Source organism: Palaemon carinicauda, chromosome 8, assembly GCF_036898095.1.
Source record: "Palaemon carinicauda isolate YSFRI2023 chromosome 8, ASM3689809v2, whole genome shotgun sequence".
NCBI lineage: Eukaryota > Metazoa > Arthropoda > Malacostraca > Decapoda > Palaemonidae > Palaemon > Palaemon carinicauda.
In genome coordinates this window covers 36,186,993-36,201,252 of record NC_090732.1, presented here as the reverse complement: position 1 = coordinate 36,201,252, position 14,260 = coordinate 36,186,993, and the positions used below count along the sequence as shown (strand labels likewise).

The following is a 14,260-nucleotide window of genomic DNA, read 5'->3' as shown; positions in this document are numbered from 1 at the left end:
TCTGCCTCTTCGAGGTTCTCTTCTAAAAACTCCCCATCCTTGGTAGGTTGTCGATGTCGGTTGGGTGCCGGGCTGCCTCGATGGTTGTGTATCTGCTATCATATGCGTTGAGAAACCGTTCACTGAGTACCGGGCATACAAGAGCAACAGAATTCATTCTCCCCTCTCTCAGTCACCGCCACTCGACATCGAACTTCTCGTGTTAACCATTGTCACTATTATCTTTTGTTTCCACGTTTTCAAAAATCTCATGTCGGCTAAAATCACTTAACACAGACGTTAATCTGTTAATACCATTATTACCCCACAACACCTGACACCATTTAATATGACCCAATCTAGGTCGTATTAAGCGGGTTCACACTTCACATCTTGGGGGGAAACAAATATAGAAAAAAATCCATTTCTTGTTAACACAATTAGAGGGGGAGGTCTTTTGACTGGCCAGACAGTACTACATCGGATCCTCCTCTCTGGTTACGGTTCATTTTTCCTTTGCCTACATACACACTGAATAGTCTGGCATATTCTTTACACATTCTCCTCTATCCTCATACACCTGACAACACAGATTACCAAACAATTCTTCATCACCCAAGGGGTTACTGCACTGTAATTGTTCAGTGCCACTTTCCTCTTGGTAAGGGTAGAAGAGACTCTTTAGCTATGGCAAGCAGCTCTTCTAGGAGAAGGACACTCCAAAATCAAACCACTGTTCTCTAGTCTTGGGTAGTGCCATAGCCTCTGTACCATGGCCTTTCACTGTCTTGGGTTAGAGTTCTCTTGCTTGAGGGTACACTCGAGCACACTCTCCTATCTTATTTCTCTTCCTCTTGTTTTGTTAAAGTTTTTATAGTTTATATAGGAGATATTTATTGTTGTTACTCTTCTTAGAATATTTTATTTTCCTTTTTTCCTTTCCGCACTGAGCTATTTTCCCTGTTGGAGCCCCCGGGCTTATAGCATAATGCTTTTCCAACTAGGGTTGTAGCTTAGTAAGTAATAATAATAATAATAATAATGCTGTATTCTCTTAAGTTTACAAGGGCGCCCTTAATTATGATTATGTTATGTTACTAAGAAAAAGCCTTCAGAAAAATGGTACTCGGGTCGGCACACATTGTGGCCCCGGACACACTCTGTTGACCTCCAATACCAGACTAACCTCCATAGGCAGTTTCCCCATCGCCCATAGATGGGCATCGCGATGCCTGATCAATGATTGGTTGTTTTGACCCAAAAGTCTCATGACAATCAATAGGGAGAGGTTTAGGTGACGGAACTTTTAACGAATATTTTTTGAGTGCCCAAGCCACGCCGATAACGACATTCTCATAGTGCCGGCGAGGGCATTCTTTAATAAGAGGAAAAACCGTTACACTAACCCCACACTAAACCACAATCGGTTTATAAATATATATATACATATGTATATATTTATATATATGTATATGTATATATATATATATATATATATATATATATATATATATATATATATATATATATATATATATTTATGTACAGTATATATAAATATATATAAATACACACATATATACTTATATATATACACACACACACACACACACATATATATATATATATATATATATATATATATATATATATATATATATATATATATATGTATATATATATATATATATATATATATATATATATATATATATATATATATATATATATATATATATATATATATATATATATATATATATATATATATATATATATAGAGAGAGAGAGAGAGAGAGAGAGAGAGAGAGAGAGAGAGAGAGAGAGAGAGAGAGAGAGATTAGTATGACTCTGCATATGGTTACCGTAATTCAAATGGGCTGTTTTGATAAAATGTATTTTTTTTTCTCTGTCAAAAAATATCCCATCAATCATTATTGATGAGGTCACGTTCAACAAGAGTTTATATAGATATTGCCTATTGGCAGCTAACCTTATCATGGTAATTATATGATGGCTATATATTTGGGATTAATTGTAACTAAATTAACTGTATACTGGACAGAAATTATTAGTCATCGAACATATTTATTGAGCTATATGTAAATCTATTCTACGAATGTATATCATTTTAAAGATTCTGTTTGGAATAATAACCTTTTTTTCGACAAATTATCAAAAATAATATAATTTTCTTTTTTTGGTGCTTGAGAAAATTTTTATTCTCATTTGGCTCTGATTAGGTAATTACCACCATAAAATATTTTTCTCATATATTTCTTTCCATCTCTTAATATTTACTTTTGTTTTTTAGTTTCACTTTGATACTTGTTAACAATAATCATTATTTCATCTTCCTTCTTATTAAAACAAAGATTATGATATATAAGTTGCACCATAGATTATTAGATTCTCGGTATTTTGATTATGTGTAGTCTGACTGTAGTATTTTCATACTGGGTTTGATGAATTTTGGTTATTTCATATCCCAGTTTTTTCATACCCGGAAAATTGACATTTATAATAAAAAAGGATATTCACTATTTCACCTTTTGAGACTTTTTTTTTTATCAATTTAGATTAAATCCAGTACTTCATTTATCTACTCCATTTGCCTTATATCATCAATGAACGCATTCAATAGATAACGATTTACTTGCCATCTTCATATAATACTTGCGTTAACAGATATACCCATGCTAATTTTTGCTGGATTCGTTGACACTGCAGTCTCGTTAACATAAATGAATGTCTAAGTAACGCAAAATTGAATAATATGTTTGTTTGAAGAGGCCTTATTTTAATTGAAAATCCCTTTTCCTTTTTTTTTATCTACTTTATAACCGTATAGGCAATATCTAGCTGTTATTAACTTTCGGATAGATTACCTGTACTACGGAAACCAAAAACCCGTGAAACTTTAGAAATGTTGAGCTCAAGGAAGTTGAAACGCTTCGCGTAGACTTAGCAATAGCATTTGTTCAGCCTCAAGGGAAAACAAAATCCCGAGTTATCATCGACCCCATATTTAAGTTAGGATGTGCGTCAAGATGATCAGATATTGCCCAACAGACAAATAATGTTACAAGAAAACGACGAGGAGCGACAATGAACGCCGATGACGTAAGAATCAAATAAATCACAGGGCTCATCTTACTGCTAATTTTGAGTGTCAGAGGTCAGGCAAGGAACATTGCAAAATATAGTTTAACCCATATTTCAGAAGAAATATGTTTACCTTATATCATCTGGCTATTAGTTAGTAGGTATTGTACATCAAATGTGCACTTACCATAGATATACTGTATATGGTTAGGCGTCTCCAAAAGATTTTAAAATTAATTTTGATCCATTCTCATATACCTTTTTTAAAGCTTTGTTTCGTAGCACTCTTGCAGTTTATGTGGAATGGTTACCTTGCTTCCCCTGCAGTTACGTATCTTTTCCGTGCACCATTCCCATTTACCTACTTTTATTTCCATTTTAATCTCGTTGATCAACATAGCAATGATATAGTACTTCACTGCACTAGAAACAACCAAATGCAGTGCTTAAAGTCCAAGTTATTAACTTTTCCTGCTGGTCTATGTTCGGTAAACGAGTAAAGAGACCATGTGGCTGTGCTAAATTTGGTGCAAATAAAGGTGAATACTTTCTCTCCATTTCTACTATGTGACCTGCTCAGTAACTGACGCCGGACTACAATCAATTAAAATGTCAAAGGCCGTTGAATGTAATATAATTCTTTATGTCCAAGTCAACCTTATTGACAAAAGCTCTTGAAAGTATGCATGAAACTGTTATCATTATGTGACCCATTGAGGGCATATAGATAACTATATTGTTTGCTAGAAAAAAAAATTGTTTTTAGGCAACTCATCACTGTTTCATACTACTTTCAGGCACATGCTATTGGAGACCTCTGGACTGCCTCGAACACCCAACCTGCCTCACAGTTCACCACTTTGTCTGTGGTATCCTCTGATGATGTCCACGCTGCTACGGAAAAATTCCTGCCCTACATCAGTAGAGATACATTGGCTTGTTTTCAGCGAACAGAGGCTCAGTTCTACATCAAAGATGTGACCCACTCAAGTAACAAAGAAGACTGCATCCTTGCTGTGATCCCTAACGACGCCATTCTAGAAATCTCCAACTGGCTTTGCTAGGAAAGATACGCCCCTATACAGTATGATAACCACAAATCCTACCTTGAGCAGTACTCACTGTCACCAGCTGCGTGTGTAGCCTAGAATTTTCAGTTCTCAAAACAACCATTGGGATTCAAGAGTCATTGATGGCCCTTGTGAGATTATCAGTATTGCTAGTCTTTAACCATCCTGATGGTTTTCCTCGGGAATTGAACCTACCTCGTACCCCTTGGGTAAAATGCCCACCTGTGCAAGCCTCCCTTCCCGATGTTCACCTCTATCCATGAAGGACCTGATGACTAGGACCAATGCCATTAGGGACAGTCACTTCCACGCCTTCAAGAGCTCCATCAACTTCTCCATTCCTGATTAAGAGGGCAATCATTCAACCCTAAACTGAAGCTAGGTTGAATGGTGTAGGATACCAACGATCACCCCGTGACATGCCTAGGTAGTGATGAAGCTACCCATCACCCACGTTTACTACCCTATGCTCTCGACCCATAAAACGCCCTGAACAGACACAAAATGATGACCTTTACTTTCCACTGTGCTACTACCACTCCAGATTAGGAGCTGTTACTAAGAAATGAGCTACCTGATGTCAATGGTAAAAGACATTTAAGTAGGCCACGCCTCTTGCAGTGGCCTCCCCATTAATCATTTTCTTCTTTTTGGATGATTCAGGATCTATGTGATTTTTGGTAGATAATGGTTCGTATAGTTTGCATCTGCCATATTTCCTCTTAAGGGCATGACCTCGCTATTCTAAGCCTGCTGATATCCATCTGTCGGCCGACAACCAAATATGCTATCCCCACCGATGGTTATGGGACTCTGACACTGTTATTTGCCGATAACCAGTACCAGTGGAATTTCATCATTGCCAACGTAACACTACCCTTCACCAGTGAAGATTTCCTCGGCCCCTTTCTCCCTACCAGTTGACATTGCACATCAACACTTACTCAATATCAACTCTTACTCATCCACATCAATATCACCTGCTCCCTCTGATCTCGTTCTCCTAATATCCACGGATCCCTAAGCCCTCCTCCTCAATTCATATCTTGATATCTTCTTTCCAGAACTACACCATACGACCACATTGGTTCTGGACTTTTTTACAGCTGCTAAACGAAATGGAAGAGATTAGTCCTTTTTGAAAGGCCTCAACCATATGATTGTCACCCCTGCACATTGTCCTGAAGAAGATTGGATCCCTATGCCTTTATGGGGATTACAGGCATCTTAATATAAATTGTATACTTTTAGATGCAACTGTTTCCAAATACTATGGATAAAAAGCTGCCTCAGAACGTTTTAAAAAAACAAGTTATAAGGGAGTTGTAACTATGAGTTTCAACTTAACAATTAACTTTTAAACACATTGTTTACAATGGTACATTACTGCTACACATATGCTGAGTTTCAGGGACAAATAGCATAGACTATGCAACGGCACCCTCAGTGTAATAAAGATGTATTGTTTTTGTGAATTTCTGTGGTAAAGTCTTTTATTATCTTATACTATATTTCTTTATTGAATGTATATATCTCAGTAAAATCTTCATACCTCATTTTTTGACACAATCGCTGTGGTAATAAAAGCACGGGGCTTAATATTCCCCTAACTGATGTAAACATGTGATGAGCTATTGGGTGATCAGCCAAGCAAACGATACGCACTGTCATCTGGAACTGGATGTAACTGTCCAGCAACAACTTAAAGAAAAAACATAAGCCTATGATATGAAACGTCATCTCTGATAAATGTCTAAAATAGCGAGGAGAAATTTAAAATGTAGACATGCAAGGGTTTAGCAGTAGAAGCATCTAAAGTAATTAAAGAATATGAGGCTCTACCGAAGGAGCTCTATTCTGTAAGGAATAGTGAATATTCAGAACCCTTAGTGAATGAAACAGTATGTTACTGTAACCACTAAACCTGACTATGGAAGTCAGGTTAGTGTAAGCAGCCAGACAGGTAAGTTACACTTATATTCTAAAAGCAAATACCCATTGACCTGAGAATAACAAAAGGAAATTAGATAAGTTGAGAACAAGTAACACTCATCAACCAAAATTTGGCTGGTAAGTAACTATTTGGCATAGGATATTGTCGTCAGTACCACAATAAAAGTAAAAAGTGGCACAGCAAGAAAGATGAAACGAAGAGGGGCCGGTGGTAAAATATGAAGATACGAGGCCAGTAAATTAATCTTCTCCAGCACACTGCTCAAATCGTTGACATTAACTCTCTCACGATATGTTTCATAAAATACAAATGGAGTTTTTCCTTCTTAGATTATTCTTCGTATACAGTAATGAGAAGAAAGGTAATTATAAGAAAGCAGATAGTCTCTATCTATTACTAGTAACACGTGATCTTATGCCGGCTTGAGCGTCTGGAGCGCAACGTTCACAAGGCTCTTTTTCCAATTAAAGGCCATAAATATCACAATCATTATTTAAGCAGATGCTCTCTATTGATCTTTTATTTAATCTCCTCTTTCCCATTTCTCTACAGTTATCATAAATTTCTGTGTCTCGTTACTTGATTTGTAGTTATCTAGAAATGTTTCTCCTATAGTCAACAACACATGTAGGTGAGAGGTAATTAAGTGTTAACTAGTTAAACAACTTCTATCAGGTTGAATGTACATTGTATATGCTTTTTTTCCAAGGTAGAGCTACTCTGGCCAAGAATGCTTTTCTGCAGTGTCTCCTATTGAATATTTTCATTCTAACCCCACATCAAATTGAAGATATATTTTTGCTCAAAATGCTTTGACTGGTTCAATAAGGAAAAAGGCCTGTTATTTTTATCATGTATTATTCTACATCTTATATACTAAAAGTTGATGTTAATCTTATCAACTGCCTGGAAAAGTAATCTCAAACATTTTCTGTTTCTAATTACATTTTTGGGTTCAGGCCATGTCGTCCTGATGGAAGTTCCTATTAGGTAGCTTTCTAGGGTATATTTGACTACAGTGATATTCCCAGAGAATTTTACCTTAAGGTATCCAGAATTCTAACTCCTGGAGCAAATATCCCTAAATAATCTCACAGGGATATCGCTTAATATCAGAGGACGTATTCTTGACACGCCACATAGCTATCTTCACCCCGAACAGTATTAATGCTTCGAGGGGGTACAGTGACAAGAATCTGAAACGAGAATGAAAAGAGAGCCGCTCATAAGGCATCTCTCCTATTCCGTTTCCAGTGTGTATCTGATGAAGGCGGTAGCGCCCTCTTTATTTCTTTTTCGTGTAGCTCAACTACTCGGTGTTTTCCCTTGTGCTCTCTCGTTATTTTGGATTTTATTCAACATTTTGATGACTTCTCCGGCCTCTTTTGCCTCTGGAAAGTTGAGTATTATCTTTACTATGTATAAATGTAAGCTCTTGTCGTTTTAAATTAAATCAAAAGTGATATTAACGTAAACAAGAGCTGTTGCCTACCGGAGGCATCCTGGATGCTATCGCTCGCTCTTTATGGGTCATTTAGTTACTAGAGCGACGTTCCCGGTTTGTTATGCTTCAATAATTAAGCTATTTAGCTCCTCTAGGAATGCTTATATTATATCGTCAATTTTTAGTTCGGTGATTTCAACACGGGTCGAGGTACCGATCTTGCCCTTCGCGAGGCTTAGTAGCCTAGACATCTGGCCCTAGTACTTTCATGCATGATATAAATTTTTCTGAGTGTTATATTATTGAAGCTATAGGCAAATATTTTATACATGTAAGATATTGTTGAATGTTTTTTCCAAGATTGTATACGAGAGAGTTTCGGTGATTTAGGTAATCAATTCTCACCTTACCTAGTCTAGTATTCTAGGTACAGTAGTATACTTTCGCACATCCCCGATTGTTCTTTTCTCCTCCGGAGGCTAAGTTCAATCCCTCTCTCCCTCTGAAAGCCTTTGGCTTAATCCTAGTGGTTCTACCTGTATAATAATCCACGTATAACTATTCTAGGATATGTCTGTCCTGTCCTGATAACCAGAGTGACTGGTTTTTTGGGTTAGGGCAGATAATCAGAGTTTCTAGTCTGTGGTCTGCCTTTTCCTAGCATAGAGAATGAATCTCCTTTGCTAGGTTAGGGGCGGACACAGGAAGCTTTGCTTCCCTAGTCCATGTCGGAAGGATTCTGTAAGAGATGATTCCTTCCTCTAGTGGCCAAGCAGACTGTCCTGTGTTTTTTTTCTCGGGCTAGAGAATGAGTTTTCTCTGTTGCCCGGCGAAATAACTTCACCTAACTTTGTTCTGGTTGGAAGGAGGATATCAAGCATTGCCAGTCTTCCTCCCTAATAGACAACTCTTGGTTAGGATGAGCTTCCCTAACTGCTGAGTGTGTCTCTTGCTAGAACGAGGTCTATAGGACCCTTATTCCTTCCCCACCTCTCTTTCTTTTATTTTCTTTTGCCATAGTCCTACTTCCGTACCTAGCATAGGTTAGGATGGAGGACCGGGTCAGCTCTCTGCCGGCTGGCATTACGTGTCGGCCGGCAGAGACCCTTTGTTCTTTGCAGAGTGAACCCCAGACCTCCCTTGGTCTCCCTTCCATGTCTGCCGGTAGAGCCCGGTAGGCTATGGATTCTTTGGAAGCCTGAATGCTACATTCTCCCCTTCCATAAGTTCACTCTTTCTGGATGGTAGGTCGTATGGCATGCCGCCTTATAACCTTACATCCGTGCTGTTTCTCTGAGTATTGTGTTGCTCCCCTAACCCAGCTGCCGGCTTAACAGCCGACAGCCAGGCAGGTAGAGGTTCTCTGGTTCTTGGCTACTGTCGGCGGGCATGGGTATTATTATCTTTGCCTGCCGGCAGTGGAAACACAGCCCGAATATGCTGGCCACTACGATTAGCAGCCGGCAGCTGGGTTTTATTGTTTTCAGACGTTGGCTGGCAATGATTGCTGGCCGGCACACAATTGCAAATCAGTGGGCTGCCGCCTATTAGTTAACAATAGTATATCTTTGAACTATACAGGGGTAGATGCCGGCCGGCACGTGCAGACGCACGCCGGCATGTGCAGACGCACGCCGGCACGTACCGGCGCATGCTAGCTGGCACAACAGCATGCGATATACAGTAGTTGCTATATTTGTAGTGTAGTACACACTGCATTAGCAGAAACTACTGTACAGAGCTTGTGATAACACTAAAGTTCTTCATCATACTTAATGTTATCTTGCACAGCCTTTTGTTGAGACCGGACATTATATAGAAAGTAAGTTCTTTCTGTATTCTTTCTATCCCTTATAGTATAACTTTATCTCAAGGTGTGAACTACACCTTAAATTTCCGTTTAGGAAATTACATAAGGTATTCTAGAATAGAATTAACCTTAGTTTTAATATCTTGGGAGGTTTCAGCAATTGGCTGGGCAGGAAATACAAGTATGTGTCTTTCCTTCTTTCTTTTATAGCTTTTCTATATAAGCTAAATGTCTCAATATAAGTGAAAGCCTTCACTTGATACTCATGGAATTTTCTTCTCTTTACAGGAGGACTATCCGAAGTGCGGGAGTGTGTTCTGTAATGTCCGCAGTAAGAACTTCAGTGGACATCAATATTGCAGGAGGCACGCAGCATGCGCAGCCTCCAGAGGTGATCTCTGGTATTGGGACCCTCAGGTTTGTACAGTTTGTTCTAACCTGATTACCGAGGCTTTTGACGACCCAAAGTCGAAGGAGTCAAGGGATGCTGCCAGGGAAACGTTACGATCTAGGGTGAGGGGGTTTTCAGAAAAACACCTCAGGTCCCTACCTTCCAAATGAGAGGAGGAGGGCCTACCTTTTCCATAAAGCATCGGCTGATGCAATCATCCCCCAGCCTCAGGTGGAGATACCAACTGCCCAGAATCCGGTAGATTCTGAAGTCTCGGCCGACCCTCAAGACATCCAATTGGACGATACGATATCGGAGGTGTCGGATTCTCCTGAGAAGGACCTTCTAGGAGAAGGTCAGGAGGAGGAGCTGTTCCAGGCTCCTCAAGTAGAAGAGGAAGAAATCGACGAAGTGTCGGTTACATCGGTTCCGAACCCAGAACCTGTTCCTTCTACATCGTCTGCTATCCCAGATGAACTGGGAAGGACTCTTTCTTCCATTGTTGAGATGGTCCAACAAATTCAAAGGAAGAATGATGAGAAGGAAGCTGAAATGAAACTGGAGATACGTAGATTTGCAGCATCACGTGGGCCCCAGAAGCGGCTCAGCGTGAAGGATCTTCCTTTGTGCTCGGATACCAATCCTTGGAGGTATGCCGAACACATGCCAATGACAACCGGGAAGATCGTGATCTCAGAAAAGTTGGAAGCAATTCCCCTGGAAGAAGTGGAATTTTGGCCCAACAAAGATTCTTATCCGGACTGCTATGTCCGTCTTAGGAAGGAGCCAGACTCAAAGGAGGAGACGGAGCCGAAGGAGGTCATAGTTTTTTACCAGAGTAAAGCTCAGACGTTACTAACGAGCTCGACGAAAGAGAGGGGCTTCACTAACTCAAAGGTGCCCGCCTTGAGTAAGAAGCTTCCCTCCTTTGTGGCCTCTCCTACCAGAGCCTTTCCCTTCTTGGAAAAGGGATATAAGGCTGCATTAAAGGCGGTGGATGCAGGGAAACCATGCCCCTCCTTGGAGGAGTGCAAGCCGTTATCTCTGACCTTGCCCTTGGACCAAGAAGACTGGAAGGACGTACACCTTACCTTCTCAGTCGGGAAGCTGGAAACTGACATTGCTGAACGCCAGTTCGGTGAGGCTCTTCCAAAACTGTCGGAGGTTCTCTTGCGTAGAGAGCAAGAGACAAAGGAAAGACTTGCGACATAGATGTTGTTGCAAACGACACTAGAAACGATGGCAAGTGACCCCAAGAACCAGGACATGTTCATGGTTGTGGCCAAAACTCATCTGGCCACAGTTACGAAGGATCTCTATAGCTTTATTAAAGCTAGGAGAACCTGTAGAGAGTTTGTGTTCGCCTCGGCTTCGGTGAGGCACGAACCGAGGAAACTGATCTCCTCTCGTATTTGGGGTAAAGACCTATTTCCCAATAGAAGTGGTTAAAGAGGTAGTAGACAAGGCCGCCACAGAGAATAGGAACCTTCTCAAAAAGTGGGGCTTATATCTCAAGAGAAAGTCTTCTCCGGATGAGGGTCCCCAACTCAAGAGAACTTCCTGTGACCGCGGTGCCTCAGATAGTGGCACAACCTCCAACCACGTACCAGCTGGTACCTCAACAAGTGGCGACACAGTCGCCAGTTTTTAACCCAGCCTTTGAAAGGCAGACTTCTTCCTTTCGTTCGAAAGCTAGAGGAACAGCCAGAGGTTCTTCTCGACGCCCTTCAAGAGGAAGGGGATACAGGGGAGGACACTGTCAAGGAGGCAAGGCCTCAGGTCCACAACAGCAGAAGTAAGATACTTCCAGTAGGAGGGAGACTACAGCTATTTAGGGATCGTTGGACCTTCGATCCCTGGGCCCACAACCTAATTAAAAATGGACTAGGTTGGAGCTGTAGCAGCCCTCCACCTCATTTTCCTCAATTCTTCCAACACTCATCACCCGTTCTGGAATAATATGTCCGAGAACTCTTAGACAAAAGATTGATCCAGAAAGTTAAGTCCATAAAATTCGAAGGAAGGCTGTTTTGTGTTCCAAAGAAGGACTCAGAAAAACTCAGAATCATTCTAGACTTGTCGCCACTCCACAAGTTCATAGTGAACTACAAGTTCAGAATGCTCACGCTCCAGCACATAGGGACCCTACTGTCTCTATAGACTTGTCTGACGCTTATTGGCACGTTCCAATTAATCGTCACCTCTCCTCCTACCTAGGCTTCAAGTTACATAAAAAACTTTACGCCTTCAGAGCCATGCCTTTCGGGCTAAACATAGCCCCAAGGGTTTTCACGAAGCTCGCGAACGCAGCCGTCCATCAATTACGCCTAAAGGGGGTCCAAGTAGTAGCCTACTTGGACGACTGGCTGGTGTGGGCAGCATCCAGGACAGAATGCATGCAAGCTTCTAATATAGTGATCCAGTTCCTGGAACATCGGGGATTCAAGATCAATATCAAAAAGTCTCGACTTTCTCCAGCACAAAAATTTAAGTGGTTGGGAATCCACTGGAATTTTGAGTCACATCGGCTTTCCATTCCTAGTAAGAAGAGGAAAGAAATAGCAGGATCTGTCAAGAGACTATTGAAATCCAAACGGATATTAAGACGTGAACAGGAGAGAGTGCTGGGCTCTCTACAGTTTGCTTCGATAACAGATCCAGTGCTAAGAGCACAGCTTAAGGATGCAACAGGAGTCTGGAAAAATATGCATCAAACGCGCGAAGAGATCTAATAAGACCACTACCGACTCGACTGCGAACGCTTCTCAAGCCGTGGTCCAATGCCAAGCAATTGAAGAAATCAATACTTCTTCAGCCTCCTCCCCCGCCAGTAACTATCCACACAGACGCTTCAGAGGAAGGCTGGGGAGGCCACTCTCATCAGATGAGAGTCCAAGGAGCTTGGTCCAATCTTTTCAAGTCATTTCACATCAACTTTCTAGAAGCCATGGTAGTACTTCTGACACTGAAGAAAGTTTCTCTTCGCCACTTGACCCACATAAGACTGGTTCTAAACAGCGAAGTGGTAGTGAGATGCCTGAATCGACAAGGGTCGAGGTCACCTCAAATCAACCAAGTGATGTTGGCCATATTCCGTTTGGTGAAAAGGAAGAAATGGCACCTGTCAGCAGTTCACATTCAAGGGTTCCACAATGTGACAGCGGACGCTCTATCCAGGTTTACACCTATAGAGTCAGAATGGTCCCTTGACACAGGATCGTTCTCCTTCATCTGGAGTCAAGTCCCAGAACTGCAGATAGACCTCTTTGCGACGAAAGACAACAAGAAAATAGATCGTTACGTGTCCCCTTACGAGGATCCGTTAGCGGAGGCAGTGGACGCTATGTCCCTGGACTGGAACAGATGGTCCAGTATTTATCGTGTCCCTCCGCACAACCTCCTTTTGAAGGTCCTCGATAAGCTGAGATCCTTCAAAGGGAAAGCAGCAATAGTGGCCCACAAGTGGCCAAATAGCGTGTGGTTCCCTCTGGCATTGGAACTACGACTAAAATTCGTACAGCTACCGGATTCATCCCTGTCTCAGTGAGTACAGAAGTCGACTGTCTTCGCTCCATCACAGAAAACACGGAACCTACATTTCATGATTTTCTCTCCTTAACGATGAGAAAAAGATTCGGTGTTAAAAAGTCAGTTTAGACTTTTGGAGGAAACCAGAAGAAATTATGAGGCTTCAGGGAAGAAATAGCTATCCTTTGTCGAGGCGAAGAAACTGAAAGAAATCCCGACAGATTCCTATTTATCATTCTTCATTCACCTTCATGAGCAAGGTTTAGCAGCTAACACAATTCTATTGTTCAAGCCTGCCTTGACAAGTCAGATACCATATGCCTTACAGGCCGACCTTTCTAACGACGTTCTTAATGAACTACAAAGGCCCATGCTGGGCTTAGCCTTTCAGCGCTTCCAAAGACCCTTTGCATGGTCATTAGATATGATTCCTCATTCTGTATAAAATGAACAATGAGGAATATGCTTAGAAGGTTTTGAATCTAAGTCTTATTTCTGTTTGTACTCGCTTTGGGGGTCAGAGTTAGTGAAATAGTGGCTCTCTCTAGAGAGGAAGGCCACGTACAGTTCTTGGAGGGAGAACTGAATCTATTTCCAGACCCAACGTTTCTTACCAAGAACAAGCTACCCACCAACAGGTGGGGTCCCTGGTGAATCTGCCCTCTGAAGGAAGATGCATCTCTATGTCCAGTGGAGTGCCTAAAGGTCTATCTTCATAGAACTTCAGACTTTATGGGAGGACAGCTGTTCAGAAGAGAAACCCTGGGCTCAAAGTTATCTATAACTAAGGGCGAATTTCACCCGTGTTATTCGCAGAACGGATCCAGACAGTACACCCGTTAGTCACGATCCAAAGAAAGTTGCCTCTTCCATAAAATTTCTTTAATTATATGGACTTTGAACATCCTTGTTTGCACACCGGCTGTTAGTCATCCAAGGCGTTCTTTATGCACTATGCGAAGCAAGTGGAGCAACTTAA

The 14,260-nt window shown here is 41.1% G+C and overlaps 1 protein-coding gene across 1 annotated transcript in view; it reads left to right on the top strand.

Moving 5' to 3' along the window:
• Nucleotides 1-3,087: 3,087 nt before the first annotated feature.
• LOC137645178 (uncharacterized) overlaps nucleotides 3,088-14,260 on the top strand; it is a 117,049-nt gene continuing 105,876 nt past the window's right edge. Inside the window, exons 1-2 of the mRNA XM_068378003.1 lie at nucleotides 3,088-3,102; nucleotides 3,882-4,074. Coding sequence (XP_068234104.1) covers nucleotides 3,088-3,102; nucleotides 3,882-4,074 — 208 coding nt within the window. The remainder of the gene's footprint in view (nucleotides 3,103-3,881; nucleotides 4,075-14,260) is intronic.